This window comes from Coregonus clupeaformis, chromosome 35 (genome assembly GCF_020615455.1).
Source record: "Coregonus clupeaformis isolate EN_2021a chromosome 35, ASM2061545v1, whole genome shotgun sequence".
NCBI lineage: Eukaryota > Metazoa > Chordata > Actinopteri > Salmoniformes > Salmonidae > Coregonus > Coregonus clupeaformis.
In genome coordinates this window covers 35,147,166-35,169,298 of record NC_059226.1, presented here as the reverse complement: position 1 = coordinate 35,169,298, position 22,133 = coordinate 35,147,166, and the positions used below count along the sequence as shown (strand labels likewise).

The following is a 22,133-nucleotide window of genomic DNA, read 5'->3' as shown; positions in this document are numbered from 1 at the left end:
CGCAGCCAGACAGACAGAATGACAGACAGGCAGACAGACATTGACCACAGTGACTGATGTCATAACACCCTCTTGACATCCTGGACAGATGTGTAGTTTTAATCCTAGACCTAATCAGACTGAGTGCAGGGTGTCAGCGCACGCACGCACGCACGCACGCACGCACGCACGCACGCACGCACGCACGCACGCACGCACGCACGCACGCACACACGCACGCACGCACGCACGCACACACACACACACACACACACACACACACACACACACACACACACACACACACACACACACACACACACACACACACACACACACACACACACACACACACACACACACACACACACACACACACACACACACACACACACACACACACACACACACACGCACACACACGCACGCACACACACACACACACGCACGCACACACACACACGCACACACACACGCACACACGCACACACACGCACACACACACACACACACACACACACACACACACACACACACACACACAGGTCATTTCTCTCTTGACACTTTCTTATACATTCCTCTAGTACCTCTGCTCTTGCTACGTCAGTCTCGTTTCTCTTTCTGTGTCTATCGATTTTTCTGTATTAATCTGCCTCACTTCCTACACAAAGGGCAGAACCAGCGAGGGAGCATTTTTCTCATGGTGACAGAGCATTCCTATGTAACCCCCCCCACCCCTCCCTCCCTCTTTCCCGCCCTCCCCTTCTTCAAATTCCCTCCCCTCATTCCCTCTCTCCAGCCAAATCTGCTGAATGGGGAAAATACTTATCTCTATCCTTATGGCACTGGTCATACTAACACAATAAAGACCTGGGTCCTGGAGTTTGTAACAGCAGAGTTGTGGGTTTGATTCCTGCATGAGCCACGTATAGTGAATATGTGTTAAGCGTCTGTTAAATGACCACATTATCAGTATTAAACATGATGAACAGACCTAGTAGTGTCCCAAAGGGGATGAAGAGAAGTGAGTGAGTGAGTAATCCCAGTAATGAAGTAACTATAATCCCATTCACAGGGACAGAGCTATACATGGCTGGTAGTCTAGAATGAATGACTCACACCTACACACAGTCCAGTCACGACACACACACACCTACATACACAGAGGAACTCCACTTGTCGTGCTCTCACCTACACACAGAGAAACGGGAAGTGTTGTTCAAACTCACCTACACAGCTAGTTATTATTTTCATTGTACGGAAAAACATTCACAGCATGCTATTCACACACACACACACACCCACACACACACACACCCACACACACACACACACACACACACACACACACACACACACACACACACACACACACACACACACACACACACACACACACACACACACACACACTCACACACACACACACACTGTGTTTACCTACCCACACCCCACCCTGTGTTCACCTACCCACACCCCACCCTGTGTTCACCTACCCACACCCCACCCTGTGTTCACCTACCCGAGCCCTGGTCAAATGTAGTGCACTATATAGGGAATAGGGTGCCGTTTGGGAGCATCCCAGAGCAGTGTCCACCACCTCAACCCCCGCTCTATCTTTGCGTGTTGTTTGATGAATAGGAACAGAGCAGGTTGGTGTAGCCCAGCACTGTTAAATACAATGTGTTTTGTTGGTAAAACATGCTACTATCGATGTTCTGGAACTCATGACTGTCTGTCTGACTGACTGACTCATACAGCATGAATGGAGGATAAGTTCCTACTAGAATCAGAATCACGCACTGGGAGAGAGATGGGGGGCCGGGGCTGAGAGAAAGAGGGAGAGGTAGGGCATGGAGTGGGGGAGAGAGAAACAATGAAAGATAGAGACAGAACGAGACAGAGAGAAAGTTGAGAAAAGAAGAGGGAGCGAGATTGAAAGAGCGAGGGAAGTCAGACAGGGAAAGAGAGAGGGGAGAGGCAGAAAGAGAAAGAGAAGGAGGGGTGTCAGGTTCCAAGTGTCAGGTTCACCCCGAGTGGAATTCCATCGGAAGGCTATGCCTGAGCCGTGCCACCGGCTGTATGTACACTGAGTGTACAAAACATTATGAACACCACCTTCCATGACATAGACTGACCAGGTGAAAGATATGATCCGTTATTGATGTCACTTGTTAAATCCACTTCAATCAGTGTAGATGAAGGGGAGGAGACAGGTTAAAGAATGATTTTTAAGACTTGAGACAATTGAGACATGGATTGTGTATGTGTGCCATTCAGAGGGTGACTGGGCAAGACAAAATATTTAAGTGCCTTTGAACGGGGTATGGTAGTAGGTGCCAGACTACCATTGGAGTCAACATGGGCCAGCATCCCTGTGGTACGCTTTTGACACCTTGTAGAGTCCATGCCCCGACGAATTGAGGCTGTTCTGAGGGCAAAATGGGGTGCAACTCAATATTAAGAAGCTGTTCCTAATGTTTTGTACACTCAGTGTACACTGACAGCCAGGCGTGATAGTGGCCACACACACGGCCGGACTCGGGACCCAGCAGAGTGTAGCCTAATGAATATTTCACCGTAGAGAAAGAAAAGAGAAGTTGAGAAGTGTATTGTCTTTCCCAGGCTTCTCCATTCAACCTCTCACACAGGAGGGCCAAACGTCACAAATCACAACCACAACCTGCCCTCTCTGGGTCACCACTGACCTGTCCAGCGACGAGGGCATTAGCAGCTTATGTTTCCTCCTGTTGCTATTTGTAGTGTGTATGTGATGAACGGGATGTCCAGCCTGTACTGTAGCTACAGCTAATTACACTAAAGTAGTCTCTTGTGACAGACGTCATCGAGTAGTGGGAGATGTGATTCTGGGTGCTGACATTACACTAAAAGGAGAGCCAGGGTAGCGAGGGTTAGATCACGTCACATTAAAGACGAACTGACGGCCACAGGACTAACTGAACACAATGCAGGGCTTCTCTATGTCTTTTAGGGGGTTTAAGGAGTCTGGCTTCAATATCTGTTTCTGCTTTAGTGAAATGGGCTGGAGGGATCCTACATAGCTTTACAGTAACTGTGACTTTAGACTACTTTCCCTGCTTGCTTGGTTCTCTGTAGCTGTGCATTTTGCATAGGGAAAACAGGAGTTGTTCGACCAGAGTTATTTCACTAGGCTATACCTTCTAATCTCGTCCTCATCTAATTTCACATCAATACACATATGTAAATGTTTTAGCATGCACAAGTTTAAACATGAGACTGAGTCTCTCTGTTTGTATGCCTTCACCCAAACCAACGCCAGCAGGTGTTTAGGGGCCTGGCTACTTACCATTAATTTCCATACAGCCAGGATCGGAAAGCACAAACAACCTCAGATTGGCCTTTGCACTTTGAAAACCCACAACTTTGACTGATGGCTTTGCATACATGCAAAAGCAAGAGTTGATTGAGAGTATTGCTAGAGTGTAGGTTGAGCGTTAGACCCACACAAGGAGTCAGACATGAGGAGAGGGCCAGGTAGGAAGACATCCTTCTGCCACCATGGCAGGTATTTACTCCACATCATTACAGATGATAATAGGCCATTATAAAGGGATAATACTTGTCAGGCTCATTTACATTTTAGTCATTTAGCAGACGCTCTTATCCAGAGCGACTTACAGTTAGTGCATTCATCTTAAGATAGCTAGGCTCATGATGAGTCTTACAATGCATTGTAACTACTTTACACAGGTATCACCAACACTTGTCTGTCATTCAAAACTACTGTATTTCGGCTTTGAAAACCTCCAGGCTCAGCCCTGTCCCTACTCCACCGCAGTTCAGCAGCCCCTTAGTGGGGCAGAGGCTCCCAGACGCTAGGGTGTCTGACAGCCGGGAAATACTGTATTACTATACTGTATTACTATACTACTATACTGTATTACTATACTATATTACTATACTGTATTACTATACTATATTACTATACTATACTGTATTACTATACTATATTCCTATACTATACTGTATTACTATACTATATTCCTATACTATACTGTATTACTATACTATATTACTATACTATACTGTATTACTATACTATATTCCTATACTATACTGTATTACTATACTATATTACTATACTATACTGTATTACTATACTATACTGTTTTACTATACTGTATTACTATACTGTACTGGCTCCAGGGGAAATCCTCTTTACAGGTGTGTCTTATCCACAATCCAGTGATGTAATATAGTTGATATCTATAGTCTTATACAATGCTATGATCTGCTATACTGTACCATACAGTAACATCTTATCCTATCTTTTCCTATCCAATGCAGTTTTCAAAGATACGAGGAGGTATCAAATACTGTATAGACAACCTTTAGGGAATTGGGATGTGCTAATGGTTTAATGTGGCTTGTAATCAGTAAGGGATGTTATTAAGTGCTTATTAAGTATTGTTAAGGTGTTATATAGGTGTTATTAAAATAAACTACATATTCTTATGCGCTGACAGGCAGCACATGTAAACATCAGCCAACTCTCTTTTTTTTTCTTTTGCCGGGCATATATAAACAAGCATCTCTTGTTTACACAACTGACAATGGAGAAGGACTGAAACTATCCGAAACCTCAGATAAGGTCAGGTAGCTAGTGACTGTCTAGTACTAAGTATCAGCTCTGGTCAGGTAGCTAGTGACTGTCTAGTACTAAGTATCAGCTCTGGTCAGGTAGCTAGTGACTGTCTAGTACTAAGTATCAGCTCTGGTCAGGTAGCTAGTGACTGTCTAGTACTAAGTATCAGCTCTGGTCAGGTAGCTAGTGACTGTCTAGTACTAAGTATCAGCTCTGGTCAGGTAGCTAGTGACTGTCTAGTACTAAGTATCAGCTCTGGTCAGGTAGCTAGTGACTGTCTAGTACTAAGTATCAGCTCTGGTCAGGTAGCTAGTGACTGTCTAGTACTAAGTATCAGCTCTGGTCAGGTAGCTAGTGACTGTCTAGTACTAAGTATCAGCTCTGACAGGCTCTGACTGACCGTGTGTACAGAAGAGCCGGAGGAGGCGGAGAGGGAGGGTGAGTGCTGCTTGCTGCCCGGGAGGACACTCCTCTTGGGGAAGTCGCTGTAGTCAGGAGGGGGGAGGACCATGGAGGAATCGTCTGTCTCTGTGTCCTGGTGGAGCAGGTTCACCACGCTCTTACTGCGCATGGGAGGAGCCCCCACACTGTGGAGAGAGGGGAGAAAGGGAGAGAGGGGGAGAGGGGGAGAGGGGGGAGAAAGGGAGAGAGGGGGAGAGGGGGGAGAAAGGGAGAGAGGGGGATAGGGGAAGGCGGGAGGGGGGATAGAGAGAGGGAAGGAAAGAGAGAAGGAAGGAGAGGAGGGAGGGAGAAGGAAGGAAGAGGGAGGAAGGGAGTTCTGATCAGCAAAGGTCATCAGACTAGGAGAGTAGAGAACACACTATGGGACAACAAGTATGGATCAAACCTGTGTGTGTGTGTATGTGTGTGTTTGTGCCTGAGTGGTCCCCTTACCTGTTGTTATTCACTATTGGCTCTGAATATGCCCGACAATAGGATGATGGAAACCATCCCCTCCTGGAACACAGACAGAGAGAGAGAGAAAGAGAGAGAGAGACAGAGAGAGAGAGAGAAAGAGAGAGAGAGACAGAGAGAGAGAGAGACAGAGAGAGAGAGAAAGAGAGAGAGAGACAGAGAGAGAGAGACAGAGAGAGAGACAGAGAGAGAGACGGAGAGAGATGCAGGTGATTACACTTGCATACTACTCCCATCTCCCCAGCTTTTTTCTACAGGCCCCTGAATACACAATCCCCCACAATCCCCTGGAACCTGCTTCTCTACACAACACTCCATCATGCAGTAGCTGAATAGAATCCTGTTTCTCAGGATTCTGTATCTTCAACCTCTCTATAGCTGGCTAACAGGTGGTGAGATAGACGTGAGGCCATTATGGTAGAATAAAGTGGATAATCAGCATTATAGGCCTCTTAATTCCAGCGTTTCTGCACCTCTCTGTGGGACATGTAACATTTACATTTTACATTTACGTCATTTAGCAGACGCTCTTATCCAGAGCGACTTACAAATTGGTGCATTCACCTTATAGCCAGTGGGATAACCACTTTACAAAGTTTTTTTTTGGGTGGGTGGGGGGGTAGAAGGATTACTTTATCCTATCCCAGGTATTCCTTAAAGAGGTGGGGTTTCAAATGTCTCCGGAAGGTGGTGAGTGACTCCGCTGTCCTGGCGTCGTGAGGGAGCTTGTTCCACCATTGGGGTGCCAGAGCAGCGAACAGTTTTGACTGGGCTGAGCGGGAACTGTGCTTCCGCAGAGGTAGGGGAGCCAGCAGGCCAGAGGTGGATGAACGCAATGCCCTCGTTTGGGTGTAGGGACTGATCAGAGCCTGAAGGTACAGAGGTGCCGTTCCCCTCACAGCTCCGTAGGCAAGCACCATGGTCTTGTAGCAGATGCGAGCTTCAACTGGAAGCCAGTGGAGTGTGCGGAGGAGCGGGGTGACGTGAGAGAACTTGGGAAGGTTGAACACCAGACGGGCTGTGGCATTCTGGAGTTGTAGGGGTTTAATGGCAATTTAAGCAATCAAGGCACTGATGCATGGAATAGAAAACAGCCAATTTCCTGTTGCTCTCTCCACCGGGCGCCATTATCATATTTCAGTGCATCTGGTTTCATTTGACCATTTTGAATGGAACATGTTCTTGAGGGAAATATGGTTTTATCTTTAATAACACATTTCTCCCCTGTTGAATATTGATTTTCTTCCTTTGCAGTGTGGCTCATATGAATCACATGTCATATCATAATATTTTTGAAAATTATTCAATTAATGAATTGAGTTATCATGTTGTGGCATTGTGTGAAATGTATTTATTGAGCTGTAGCGTTCTCACGAAGGTTCGCTGTATCACTGTAGGTGTCATAGCTCATAGGAGACTTTTCCAGGGGGGAAAAAAACTCAAGTTAAGTTTTAAACATGACTGGATAGCCACTAACTCTATGTAACATGAATGGCTCAACTCTGACTCTACAATCTAACAGAGACATTCAGAGAATTGCCTGACTGAACAAAACAGGGTCATCACAGTTGATGAGAGACTTAACAAAATGGTACTCTACAAGTCATTTCAGTGTAAGTTCATTGATGTAGTGTAAACTAGTGCAATACGGTGACAGTTGAGAGGGTGCTACCATGACTAATACTTCAACAGTATGATGTTCCAGATAAAGTAACTCAAAAACATGGGTCTAACACAAGCAATTTACTCAGTTTTCACCCAAAGCAAACATATTAGAAATATTGTAACAATATGTGTTCAAGAAATTCCTCTCACTATCACCACTTCAGTGGAGGGAATTTGAGTCGTTTGGACAAATCATTGACTCAAATCCCTGTGAGAAATGTTAATATTTGTCCATTTGTTCATTGGGCTTGAGAATGGGCGGCTGGGTGCGGCCAGTGTTTAACTAGAATACATAAAGGCTGGGTGTGGCCAGTGTTTAACTAGAATACATAAAGGCTGGGTGTGGCCAGTGTTTAACTAGAATACATAAAGGCTGGGTGTGGCCAGTGTTTAACTAGAATACATAAAGGCTGGGTGTGGCCAGTGTTTAACTAGAATACATAAAGGCTGGGTGTGGCCAGTGGTTAACTAGAATACATAAAGGCTGGGTGTGGCCAGTGTTTAACTAGAATACATAAAGGCTGGGTGTGGCCAGTGTTTAACTAGAATACATAAAGGTGGGTGTGGCCAGTGTTTAACTAGAATACAGCTGAGCGGAAATGGAAGAAAACTAGACTCCCTGCAGACCTGGCATCTTTTCACTCCCTCCTCTCTACATTTTCTTCATCTGTTTCTGCTGCTAAGGCCACTTTCTACCACTCTAAATTCCAAGCATCCGCCTCTAACCCTAGGAAGCTCTTTGCCACATTCTCCTCCCGGTGACCTTCTCCCCTACCTCACCTCGCTGATCAACTCATCCTTGACCGCTGGCTATGTCCCTTCCGTCTCCAAGAGAGCGAGAGTTGCACCCCTTCTCAAAAAACCAACACTCGATCCCTCTGATGTCAACAACTACAGACCAGTATCCCTTCTTTCTTTTCTCTCCAAAACTATTGAGCGTGCCGTCTTTAGCCAACTCTCTTGCTATCTCTCTCAGAATGACCTTCTTGATCCAAACCAGTCAGGTTTCAAGACTGGTCATTCAACTGAGACTGCTCTTCTCTGTGTCACAGAGGCTCTCCCGCACTGCTAAAGCTAACTCTCTCTCCTCTGCTCTTGTCCTTCTAGACCTGTCTGCTGCCTTTGATACTGTGAACCATCAGATCCTCCTCTCCACCCTCTCCGAGCTGGGCATCTCCGGCGCGGCTCACTCTTGGATTGCGTCCTACCTGACCAGTCGCTCCTACCAAGTGGCGTGGCGAGAAGCTGTCTCCACACCACGTGCTCTCACCACTGGTGTCCCCCAGGGCTCAGTTCTAGGCCCTCTCCTATTCTCGCTATACACCAAGTCACTTGGCTCTGTCATATCCTCACATGGCCTCTCCTATCATTGCTACGCTGACGACACACAACTAATCTTCTCCTTTCCCCCTTCTGATAACCAGGTGGCGAATCGCATCTCTGCATGTCTGGCAGACATATCAGTATGGATGACGGATCACCACCTCAAGCTGAACCTCGGCAAGACGGAGCTGCTCTTCCTCCCGGGGAAGGACTGCCCGTTCCATGATCTCGCCATCACGGTTGACAACTCCGTTGTGTCCTCCTCCCAGAGTGCGAAGAGCCTTGGCGTGACCCTGGACAACACCCTGTCGTTCTCCGCTAACATCAAGGCGGTGACCCGATCCTGTAGGTTCATGCTCTACATCATTCGAGAGTACGACCCTGCCTTACACAGGAAGCGGCACAGGTCCTAATCCAGGCACTTGTCATCTCCCGTCTGGATTACTGCAACTCGCTGTTGGCTGGGCTCCCTGCCTGTGCCATTAAACCCCTACAACTCATCCAGAATGCCGCAGCCCGTCTGGTGTTCAACCTTCCCAAGTTCTCTCACGTCACCCCGCTCCTCCGCACACTCCACTGGATTCCAGTTGAAGCTCGCATCTGCTACAACACCATGGTGCTTGCCTACGGAGCTGTGAGGGGAACGGCACCTCCGTACCTTCAGGCTCTGATCAGTCCCTACACCCAAACGAGGGCACTGCGTTCATCCACCTCTGGCCTGCTGGCTCCCCTATCTCTGCGGAAGCATAGTTCCCGCTCAGCCCAGTCAAAACTGTTCGCTGCTCTGGCACCCCAATGGTGGAACAAGCTCCCTCACGACGCCAGGACAGCGGAGTCACTCACCACCTTCCGGAGACATTTGAAACCCCACCTCTTTAAGGAATACCTGGGATAGGATAAAGTAATCCTTCTACCCCCAAAAAAAAAAAAAAAAAAAAAACATTGTCAAGTGGTTATCCCACTGGCTATAAGGTGAATGCACCTATTTGTAAGTCGCTCTGGATAAGAGCGTCTGCTAAATGACGTAAATGTAAAATGTAATAAAGGCTGGGTGTGGCCAGTGTTTAACTAGAATACATAAAGGCTGGGTGTGGCCAGTGTTTAACTAGAATACATAAAGGCTGGGTGTGGCCAGTGTTTAACTAGAATACATAAAGGCTGGGTGTGGCCAGTGTTTAACTAGAATACATAAAGGCTGAGTGTGGCCAGTGTTTAACTAGAATACATAAAGGCTGGGTGTGGCCAGTGTTTAACTAGAATACATAAAGGCTGGGTGTGGCCAGTGTTTAACTAGAATACATAAAGGCTGGGTGTGGCCAGTGTTTAACTAGAATACATAAAGGCTGGGTGTGGCCAGTGTTTAACTAGAATACATAAAGGCTGGGTGTGGCCAGTGTTTAACTAGAATACATAAAGGCTGGGTGCGGCCAGTGTTTAACTAGAATACATAAAGGCTGACATACTGTATCAACTTCCAGCTTCCCTTTAAACCCTTTTAAAAGCACCGCAGTGAATCCTGCTGTAGGGTTTAGGTAGTGATCACATTTCACTAGCCTGATCCCAGATATTTTTGTGCGATCTTGCCAGCTCATGTGGTCATTGATGACCGTAGAAGTTGCCAAGAAAGCCCAAACAGATCTGGAACCAGGCTAACATTTCACAGTCACATTTCTCTCATTCTCTCAGTCTGCTGTCTCAAAGGGTATCAAATAATCAGAGATGACAGACTTTTGTCAAATAGCCTTGTGAACACAATGAATATATAATTAATTATGCATGTTTTCACAGGATATTAATTAAATGTATTTAATTCCTGTCCATGACACTCTTCATCACACTATGGTTGTGGTGGACGGATCCATGTGGATGTTATCAGTGTGTGTTGCTAGGTGACTGACCTAGATCCATCACTCTGGCTGAGGTGTGAGAGACATCACACTGCAGGGACCTACCGCCACAAGAAAACTACACTGTATCAATGGCACATATCTAGACAACATCCCAAAAGCCACCCTATTCCCAAAAGCCACCCTATTTAGTGCACTGCTTTTGACCTATATAAGAGTCCATCATCTCTAGAATCTGTATAGAACATGTACAGGATCATGTCAGGAATACAATACCTTTTTAAAGTTCATTTTGAGCAACTTCACTACGACTTGATTCAGCGAAAACATCAAAGAGGTTCATTTGGCTGTGAATCTCTCCCGCTCTCCTTTCTCTTCCTCTCCCCCCACTCCTTCCCCTCTCTCCTCCTCTCCTTCTGTCTCTGTCTGTGTTTCTCTGCCTCCAGCAGTGCGCTGATTGTATTCCCCAGTGAGTGCCGGCTCCCAGGCAGCACTTAGCGATCCCAGAGCACGGCGCCCAGCCAGCCCCATCTGGGGTGGTCCAGTTAAGGAGAGCTCAATCAAATCAACATCTAATCAACCAGCGGGTTACTGTAGGACCGGAACTACCACATGTACACAGCAGCTGGCGGTGTGTGTGTGTATAAATGCATGTGTGTGTGTGTATGCGTCACCGTATGTAAGTGTGTGTGTCTCTCTCTCTAACTTACTGCCTGGTCTTCTCCAGTTCTCCGTAGAGCCATCCGTCCCTCTCATCAGGTATGAGCAGGGTGATGATGTCTCCCTCGTCAAAGCTGAGCAGCGTAGCGTTGGTCCCAGAGGTGTGGGGGAAGATGGTGCGGACCCTGGGTCTCTTCACAATGTTGTTGAGTCCTGTGGCCACAGACACTGACCTGGGACCTAGACCGCCACTCTCCTCCCCTCCATTGTCCCTGTAGTCTGGAGAGAGAGGGAGAGAGAAGGGTTAATATACAGACACAGGCCATTCATGCACGCACATACAAACACACACACCTGCGACCAGCAGGGAGGACATGCGAACACACACAAGCATACAAACACGCACGCACGCACGCACACACACACACACACACACACACACACACACACACACACACACACACACACACACACACACACACACACACACACACACACACACACACACACACACACACACACACACACACACACCCACCCACCCACACACACACTACCTGTGACTCTCTCAGTCTCTCTGGTGACTGAGTTTGTTGTGGGTGTGTCCTGCGTGAACATACTGGCCAATGGGCTGGTCTGAGCCTTCAGCACCGGGGCAGGGGGTGGAACTGTGTCCTGGAATATGGAGTTGCTCTGACCATAGAAAGTGGAACACAGGAAGGGGATAGTATGAGTGCTAGAATGTACAGTAGTTAGTAGTTAACCTGCCATTGGTAGTGGTACATTAGTAGTTAACCTGCCATTGGTAGTGGTACATTAGTCATTAACCTGCCATTGGTAGTGGTACATTAGTAGTTAACCTGCCATTGGTAGTGGTACATTAGTAGTTAACCTGCCATTGGTAGTGGTACATTAGTAGTTAACCTGCCATTGGTAGTGGTACATTAGTAGTTAATCTGCCATTGGTAGTGGTACATTAGTAGTTAACCTGCCATTGGTAGTGGTACATTAGTAGTTAACCTGCCATTGGTAGTGGTACATTAGTAGTTAACCTGCCATTGGTAGTGGTACATTAGTAGTTAACCTGCCATTGGTAGTGGTACATTAGTAGTTAACCTGCCATTGGTAGTGGTACATTAGTAATTAACCTGCCATTGGTAGTGGTACATTAGTAGTAGAGGTATTACAGGTTTTTACCTTTTCATTATTATGATGAAATCAGTGACGCCATAGTGTCATCACAAGGTATCTGTGCTGTGTTCTCTCGCTCTCTCACATTGAATCAGAATTAGATATTGTAATTGATAATAGTTTTCTAATGGTTTATGAATGAGTGACTGTGCCGTCTCACCCTACTGTGTCTCTGGGAGATGGGGGAGGCCTGGGGGGTGATGGACACTGTGGTGCGGAGACCCTCGATCATAGACATCACGCTCTCCGGCACGTTGGTGGCATCGCTACACTTGTCCTGCCAGGTGGGCAGCTTCCCGTACAGCATGTCTCTGGCCTGGGGTCAGAGAAGGAACAGCAGAAGTCATAGTAGTTACTGTAGATGCTCTGAATGGGAGCCTTGGGTTTGTGATTTGGTACATGCTAGATGTTTGTATAATAAAAGTGGTACACAGATGGTGGTTATGGTACATACACTACATGACCAAAAGTATGTGGACACCTGCTCGTCGAACATCTCATTCCAAAATCATGGGCATTAATATGGAGTTGGTCCCCCTTTGAGCTATAACAGCCTCCACTCTTCTGGGAAGGCTTTCCACTAGATGTTGGAACATTGCTGTGGGGACTTGCTTCCATTCAGCCACAAGAGCATTGGTGAGGTCGGGCACTAATGTATGGCGATTAGTCGTGGCTTGCAGTCAGCGTTCCAATTCATCCCAAAGGTGTTCGATGGGGTTGAGGTCAGGGCTCTGTGCAGGCCAGTCAAGTTCTTCCACACCGATCTCGACAAACCATTTCTGTATGGACCTCGCTTTGTGCACGGGGGCATTGTCATGCTGAAACAGGAAAAGGCTTTCCCCAAACTGTTGCCACAAAGTTGGAAGCACAGAATCATGTAGAATGTTACTGTATGCTGTAGCGTTTAGATTTCCCTTCACTGGAACTAAGGGGCCTAGCCCGAACCATGAAAAACAGCCCTCCTCCACCAAACTTTACAGTTGGCACTATGCATTCGGGCAGGTAGTGTTCTCCTGGCATTCGCCAAACCCAGATTCGTCTGTCGGACTGCCAGATGTTGAAGCATGATTCATCACTCCAGAGAACGCGTTTCCACTGCTCCAGAGTCCAATGACGGCGAGCTTTACACCACTCCAGCGACACTTGGCATTGCGCATGGTGATCTGAGGCGTGTGTGCGGCTGCTCGGCCATGGAAACCCATTTCATGAAGCTCCCGACGAACAGTTATTGTGCTGACGTTGCTTCCAGAGGCAGTTTGGAACTCGGTAGAGAGTGTTGCAACTCGGTAGAGAGTGTACGCGCTTCAGCACTCGGCAGTCCCGTTCTGTGAGCTTGTGTGGCCTACCACTTCGCGGCTGAGCTGTTGTTGCTCCTAGACGTTTCCACTTCACAATAACAGCACTTACAGTTGACCGGGGCAGCTCTAGCAGGGCAGAAATATGATGAACTGACTTATTGGAAAGGTGGCATCCTATGACGGTGCCACATTGAAAGTCACTGAGCTTTACAGTAAGGCCATTCTACTGCCAATGATTTCTATGGAGATTGCATGGCTGTGCGATTTTATACACCTGTCAGCAACAGGTGTGTGGCTGAAATAGACGAATCTACTAATTTGAAGGGGTGTCCACATACTTTTGTATATATAGTGTACATGGAAATAGTCAGTGAGATCTGGTTCCAATTCCACCCCTAGCCTCTAGCCCATATCCCCTTAAACCCCCCATCTTCTTTGATGTTCAGAGATTTTAATGGATTGGAATTGGAAACATGTTCAGGTTCTACTGACTGAGAACATAGCTGGGTAAGGGACCAGGGGAGGGGGAGGGGGCTAGGGTCTGGAAATTGAACCAGGCATATAAGGTACTGTAGCATAGGTCCTATACCTTGTCATGGAAGGCAGCAATCTGATAGGAGAAGGTGCAGTGTTTGTCCACCAGGAAGCAGAAGCGTCTCTTCTCCTCCAGCAGAGCCTCCTTGCAGCCATCGGCGATGAACTTCTGCATGTCCATCTGCCCTGACCTCAGCGTCTCCAGGCACTGCACAACACAACAGACCAATGACGTGCACAACAGACCAATGACATGCTGTTATCTCAACTGCAATGACCAATCATACGCAAATATCTTGCTGCATTGACCAATCACATGCTCTCACCTCACTGCAGCTACCAATCACACATGGTCATTCACCAATCACTCACTGTATTGACCAATCACACAGTCTTATCTCACCACATAGACACAGCTCAGCCAATCAGAGCTGCCTAGCCCCGTGGGTATCAGGAAGTGAAAGGGCATTGTGACGAGGAGCAGAGAGATAGGCTGGCTGGATGTTCTAATCTCTGTGTGGCAGGCAGAGACATAGAGATACAGAGAGGTATTGTAGGGATAGAGTACAGGGGAATGAAATAATAGATGAGGGTTAAGGAGGTCACAGCAGCAGACATGGCTGACAGAGAAGAATAGATGAGGGTTAAGGAGGTCACAGCAGCAGACATGGCTGACAGAGAAGAATAGATGAGGGTTAAGGAGGTCACAGCAGCAGGAGAAGCAGCAGCAACATATACTGTGTGTCTACGAGTCTTATCTGAAAGCACATTCAAACTTGGCATAGGAGCTGGACAAGGTCAGTCGAAACGTTGAGTTTGTGTGAGTTTGTTTTGTGTCTTTTGCTGCGTTTATGTAGGGAGCCCTGAAAAATATCTGATGTGAAATGATCTGATCTGATTTGTCAAAAGACAAATAAGTGGAAAAAATATCAGAATTGGGCTGCCTGTGTAAACGCAGCCTAGGAGTATTATCTGAAAGCACATTTAAAAACTTGGCACAGGAGCTGAACAAGGTCAGTCTAAACGTTTAGTTTGTATCGCTGAACATTGAATTAAAAATCCCTTGTGGGAGCGAACAAAGAGTGTGCGGACAATGACACAACCTTCTTTTGTGTGTCCTATCTTCCATCACAGACATGGGCCACTCAGAGGTCAGGGTCTCTGATCTATGGTGGTGTGAATGGCTCTTCTAACTTTGTCATCTATGGCTAAGTTTATCCCTCTACTCCTTTTCACTGTGTTTCTGTGGCTGGCAACTGTCAATATTTACAATCAATAAAGGTCTATTGATTTGAATAGAAATGGAACTGAATGGGAGACCAATGAGCAAACAGCACAGTGAGTTGTGATGTAAATATTGATCCTTGCTATCCGGGATCGTTGGGACGTCCCTACCCTATTGAAGTTGAAATGTAAAATGGTAAGGGTTAAGGTTAAGGTTAGGGTTTAGCGTAGGGACGTCCCAACGATTGCGGATAGCACTAACCTGTAAATACTTGGTACAACAATGACAACAAAGACTTGTCAACAGACGTGTAAAATGGATGCCACTATGTGTTGAATGATCAAAGTAGTTTATCTACTGTAAACTATAATAGCTGTCTGTAACGTGTGTGCACTGAAACATATGACATTGTTGTAGATAAAGAGGAAAGATTATAATTTGATTTATTATTGAAATTAGTATTGAGATTATGTGTGTGCAGTTCATTAGAACTAAAACATATGCATGCTATAGGGTCCTTGATCCATATCTCTTTATGGACCTTGATATTTATCTTGATTACATTTCACATGATCATACAATGTTCCTGCAGTTCAAATCAATCTAGGTACATGAATCTGTAAGGAGAACACTGAAAGAAATTGCATTAATTAATTGAAGATTTCCATCAGTGAATGCTTGACTCAGTTGATGACATGTGACATAGCAGCCAGTGTGCAGTATGGGTCTTGGGAAGTAATTCACCCAGAAACACCTGGCATAACAACAGACCTGCACAAACCACAGGTGGCCAGAGATATTAGAGAGGTGGGCCAGAACAGTTTCAACCTGTTTTTGCTTTGTCATCATGGGGTATTGTGTGTAGATTGATAAGGGGAAAAAAGTATTTAATCAATTTTAGAATAAGGTTGTAATGTAACAAAATGTGGAAAAGTCAAGGGGTCTGAATACTTTCCGAATGCACTGTATGAGTATCCTAGAGCCAACCCTGTGCAAAGTCAACCTGTTTCAATATGCTGTTAACCTACTTACGTACCACACACACAGTTAAAGGTGGGGGACAGACTAGGGCTGCACGAGTGCACTTGAGATCCCTATCTCGTCATCACAACACTGCAAAATCACCTTGGCAGCCGTACAGCACAGTATGTTACCCATAACAACAACACCATGTGACAACACACAATTCAATGTAATCTACCCTCCACACACTCCTTCACCAGCTTCCTGTCCCTATTGGAGCTCTTGAGTCATAGAGGAAATGGGAAAAGTCTTCCTATGCTAGTTTGTTGTGATCTACATCCAGGTACAGGACTGTATAATGAATTCAGGGTTTCATTCAGGTCAAAAGTAGTTTACTATAACTGGAATAGGGGGTCAATCTGGATTTGTGTGTATTGTTGTGTATTGTTAGGTATTACTGCACTGTTGGAGCTAGAAACATAAGTATTTTGCTGCACCTGCGATAACATCTTCACAATATGTGTACGCGACCAATACAATTTGATTTGGTTAAAGTAGTGCACTATTTAGGGACTAAGGTGTCATTCTGGTCAAAACTTGTGCACTGTATAGGGAATAGACTGTTATTCTGGCCAAAAGTAGTGCACTATATAGGAAATAGGGTTTCATATGAGATTCACCTCATGGGTGGAGTATCAGACAAGGCAAGTGTATGCCCATAAAAGTACACTCAGTCACACACATGAGCACACTAACACAGTGACATGCATTCAGGATCTCTGTAAAACAAACACACAAAAAAAGACAATTTTGCTTCACAATTTCCCAGAGCCCACCTCCTAGACTACCTCCTAGACTACCTACAAGTGAAGAGGCCCACCATTGTTTGGGTCACCTGTGACAACACTGGCCTTTCCCATAACATCACCTCCCCCTTATCATGGGAGCCATAAGTCACCCCCCCCCTTATCATGGGAGCCATAACATCACCTCCCCCTTATCATGGGAGCCATAACATCACCTCCCCCTTATCATGGGAGCCATAACGTCACCTCCTCCTCCTTATCACGGGAGCCATAACATCACCTCCTCCTTATCACGGGAGTCATAACATCACCTCCTCCTCCTTATCATGGGAGCCATAACATCACCTTCCCCTTATCATGGGAGCCATAACATCACCTCCTCCTCCTTATCATGGGAGCCATAACATCACCTCCTCCTCCTTATCATGGGAGCAATAACATCACCTCCTCCTTATCACGGAAGCCATAACATCACCTCCTCCGCCTTATAATGGGAGCCATAACAGCACCTCCTCCTTATCACGGGAGCCATAAAGTCACCTCCTCCTTATCACAGGAGCCATAACGTCACCTCCTCCTTATCACAGGAGCCATAACATCACCGCCTCCTCCTTATCACGGGAGCCACAACGTCACCTCCTCCTCCTTATCATGGGAGCCATAACGTCACCTCCTCCTTATCATGGGAGCCATAACGTCACCTCCTCCTCCTTATCATGGGAGCCATAACGTCACCTCCTCCTTATTATGGGAGCCAGTGAGACTGAGGTCATCCCTGACTGCAGCAGTGTTTAATCTGTGTGTGTGTGTGTATGTGTGTGTGTGGAGCTATACTGCAATCATTGTCCCTCCATGTACTGAGATGAAGCCATTGATAAGGTATCATGCCCAGGGATCTGAAACTCGACCTGGATAATTCAAATGTTCCTGTGTGTGTGTGTGTGTGTGTGTGTGTATATATATATATATATATATATGTGTGTATATGTGCGAGCAAAACAGGGGTGTGAAATGTAATAAATGCAACCATCCTGGTTGACAATACATCTGTCAAGGCTAAATAATGCCTGTTGCTATGGACACATATCTTTAGCTCTGTGGAACAGAGAATGACTCTCAGAACGACTCTCAGATCACTAGGGAGTTTGACTCAGAACACTGATCCCTCAGAAGCCTGAACAGACAGAAAAACAGGGAGATAGGCCACATGGAGAGAGAGAGAGAGAGAGAGAGAGAGAGAGAGAAAAAGAGAGGAATGATAGAGAGAGAGAGAGAGAGAGAGAGAGAGAGAGAGAGAGAGAGAGAGAGAGAGAGAGAGAGAGAGAGAGAGAGACAGAAACAGAGACAGAGACAGAGACAGAGACAGAGAGAGAGAGAGAGAGACAGAAAAAAAGAGGGATGCTGCATAATACTGGAGGAGGTTGATTTGATAAATAGATCCTTAGGTGAACTCTCCATATTCTCCTAGTTGGGATTTAGCATGTCTTCAGTGGCATCTTGAAGTGGACTTCAGTCCTTGATAGAGATTAATATTGTTATTCAAGATACAAGAGCATAGCTGTGTCATTACAGCGGTACTATATATATATATTTTACCTTTATTTATATATATATATTTTACCTTTATTTAACTAGGCAAGTCAGTTAAGAACAAATTCTTATTTACAATGACGGCCTACACTGGCCAAACCCGGACGACGCTGGGCCAATTGTGTGCCACCCTATGGGACTCCCAATCACGGCTGGTTGTGATACAGCCTGGAATCGAACCAGGGGGTCTGTAGTGACGCCTCAAGCACTGAGATGCAGTGCCTTAGACCACTGCGCCACTCGGTACTATCTATTGAGAAGACTGACATGGCTATGGGCTCTGTCTATGGGCTCGGTCTATGGGCTCGGTCTATGGGCTCTGGTTAAAAGTAGTGCACTAGATAAGGAATAGGATGCCTTTCGGGACGTAACCATCAACACTGATGTGATGACTATTAAATATGAAGCTGCAGTACATTCTATCTAGCGACAGAAAACAATTCAATATGAAAATGAACTATAGGCCTAAATACTGACTTAATACAGTGATTGAGCCCATTGTCCTCTCTGTCTCATTCTCCTCCTGTTTTCTCTGTGGCTTCCTGTAACCCTACCTCCATCTGTGACTGTAACACAGCTCTGCTCTGTGTGTGTTGTGTGTTGTGTGTTGTGTGCGTGTGTGTTTGTTGCATGTTGTGGTTGTGTGTGTGTGCGTGTAGGTCTCTGAGCCTGGGTGCAGTCTGTTGACAGTCTTGTGAACCGACCAGGGATCTGACAACAGTTGTCCTGTTATATTAGAGCTGGCCCAGGACCAGATTCTGGGGTTCTACTCTCATGGTCACTGTTGCATAGACCTACTGTAGCCTGGTCCCAGATCAGTATGTACTTTAGCTAAGACAACTCATCTGAATATTGTTATCATGCCGTTCATGTATCTGTACTACATATGCATCAGACAATGTGTTTCAACCATCTGTCCGATGAGTTGGTTAAAGCATATACCTGAGACCAGGGCCCATATTCACATAGTAGGAGTATCAGTAGGAAACTAGGGTCTAGTTTTGGTATTTTAAATCATAATGAATCTGATTATATATGGACAGGGGGGACCTGGTCCTAGATCAGCACTCCTACTTTGAGTGCTTTGTGAATACAGGAAAAGGCTAGTTTCTTCTTACAGCTGCTGTGCCCCAGCTGGGGTAGAGCGTGTGGAGCGCCCCAGAGTCTGGTGAGAGACTAGGACCAGGCTAGCGTGTGGAGCGCCCCAGAGTCTGGTGAGAGAGACTAGGACCAGGCTAACGTGTGGAGCGCCCCAGAGTCTGGTGAGGGACTAGGACCAGGCTAGCGTGTGGAGCGCCCCAGAGTCTGGTGAGAGACTAGGACCAGGCTAGCGTGTGGAGCGCCCCAGAGTCTGGTGAGAGACTAGGACCAGGCTAGCGTGGTGGAGCGCCCCAGAGTCTGGTGAGAGACTAGGACCAGGCTAGCGTGTGGAGCGCCCCCAGAGTCTGGTGAGAGAGACTAGAACCAGGCTAGCGTGTGGAGCGCCCCAGAGTCTGGTGAGAGACTAGGACCAGGCTAGCGTGTGGAGCGCCCCAGAGTCTGGTGAGAGAGACTAGGACCAGGCTAACGTGTGGAGCGCCCCAGAGTCTGGTGAGAGAGACAAGGACCAGGCTAACGTGTGGAGCGCCCCAGAGTCTGGTGAGAGAGACTAGGACCAGGCTAGCGTGTGGAGCGCCCCAGAGTCTGGTGAGAGACTAGGACCAGGCTAACGTGTGGAGCGCCCCAGAGTCTGGTGAGAGACTAGGACCAGGCTAGCGTGTGGAGCGCCCCAGAGTCTGGTGAGAGAGACTAGAACCAGGCTAGCGTGTGGAGCGCCCCAGAGTCTGGTGAGAGACTAGGACCAGGCTAGCGTGTGGAGCGCCCCAGAGTCTGGTGAGAGACTAGAACCAGGCTAGCGTGTGGAGCGCCCCAGAGTCTGGTGAGAGACTAGGACCAGGCTAGCGTGTGGAGCGCCCCAGAGTCTGGTGAGAGACTAGGACCAGGCTAGCGTGTGGAGCGCCCCAGAGTCTGGTGAGAGACTAGGACCAGGCTAGCGTGTGGAGCGCCCCAGAGTCTGGTGAGAGACTAGGACCAGGCTAGCGTGTGGAGCGCCCCAGAGTCTGGTGAGAGACTAGGACCAGGCTAACGTGTGGAGCGCCCCAGAGTCTGGTGAGAGACTAGGACAAGGCTAGCGTGTGGAGCGCCCCAGAGTCTGGTGAGAGAGACTAGGACCAGGCTAGAAGACCTTGATTCTGCTGAACTACAGTATAGTGCCATGTCATCTCTCTCAATGCTGGGTCTTGTAATATACAATATATGATTCATGTTAAGTTTGTATTAATAATTTATAGTCCAAGAAGTTGGATGTGGGTGGGGGGGGTATCACAAAATATATCACAAAAAGATATTTGATAAAATATTCATTTTGGCCTTTACTACTAAAGCCCATAGAAACACATTGAATAACACATTCATAAATGGCAAAAAGTACAGTCCAAAAATAAATAATAAAAAACAAGGTTTTGAAGTGTCTGTCGTAAAAAATAAATATGTACTTTTTTTTTTTTTTTTTTTTACACAAAATTATCTTCATACTTCCATTAGTTTTTTAAAATCTGGTACCGGTTACCTTCAGATGATTCCTGTATGAGAATGAGAATCTCCCCTTTCCACAGTGGGGTCCCATTAGTAGCCCAAACGGTTTGGACGCTACGAAACAGAAGTTGGCACATCGACGGTACTGACTTCAGACAAGTCTCCTGACACTTGTGGGGGCCGTAGAGCAAAACAGAGAACACCATCGTGTTCGTGAGAGTCTCCTTTCCATAGATTGGTCGTAATAGTTTGTAGGTCAAACCGTTCGGACGCTACAGACATTTTTGTGTGAAGACCGATTTTTGGGATGTGTCATCATGGTCTGACAAACACCGCTCTAGCTCTGCCACCTTTCATCGTAGATGTGGAAGTGCGACACTGGCGGAAGCGGTGGATTGAGATGCATCCAATGCAAGATATCTCTAGCTTAAAATGACGGATTTTGATGGGGATGTTTTTGTTATGTAGCATAGATTGAAGCACCAGTGCGTCAATCGACTCTAGGGGTTACACAGTACTTTCACTTTACCTCAGAATGTATACTAATGACTGTTCATAACTCCTCTCAATTTGGGGCTCTCATCCATATTGGCAGCAGACAGTCACAGAGTTGTGACTAAAGCAGTAGCAGTGCGTGGGTAAAATCACTGGGGAATCCAAGCCAGAAAAAAAAGCCATATTACAATATACTGTATGTGTTGTGATAATTGTGTTGTTTGCTCTATAACCTGTTAGTTCATATGCCTTGACACTGTGATATATAGGCCTAAGGCCAAGACAATAAGAAGACACAGTGGCAGAATAAATTCAACCACACCTTTGTTTCATCACAAAACCGGAGAGCAACATCTGTCCGGTGAAGTCCACAAAGCATATTGCATGTAACAAACAGTTAAATGACCTACAGCACGGTCAAGAAAGTAAATGTTTCCAACA

The 22,133-nt window shown here is 46.4% G+C and overlaps 1 protein-coding gene across 2 annotated transcripts in view; it reads right to left on the bottom strand.

Annotated features, from left to right (window-relative positions):
- Nucleotides 1-22,133, bottom strand: part of LOC121551630 (brain-specific angiogenesis inhibitor 1-associated protein 2-like protein 1) — a 70,342-nt gene that overhangs the window by 5,921 nt on the left and 42,288 nt on the right. For both annotated transcript variants that reach the window (XM_041864337.1, XM_041864338.2), the window contains 6 exons: nt 14,095-14,247; nt 12,368-12,523; nt 11,574-11,709; nt 11,067-11,295; nt 5,501-5,563; nt 5,007-5,193 (listed from right to left, as the gene is read on the bottom strand). In XM_041864337.1, coding sequence (XP_041720271.1) covers nt 5,007-5,193; nt 5,501-5,563; nt 11,067-11,295; nt 11,574-11,709; nt 12,368-12,523; nt 14,095-14,247 — 924 coding nt within the window. The remainder of the gene's footprint in view (nt 1-5,006; nt 5,194-5,500; nt 5,564-11,066; nt 11,296-11,573; nt 11,710-12,367; nt 12,524-14,094; nt 14,248-22,133) is intronic.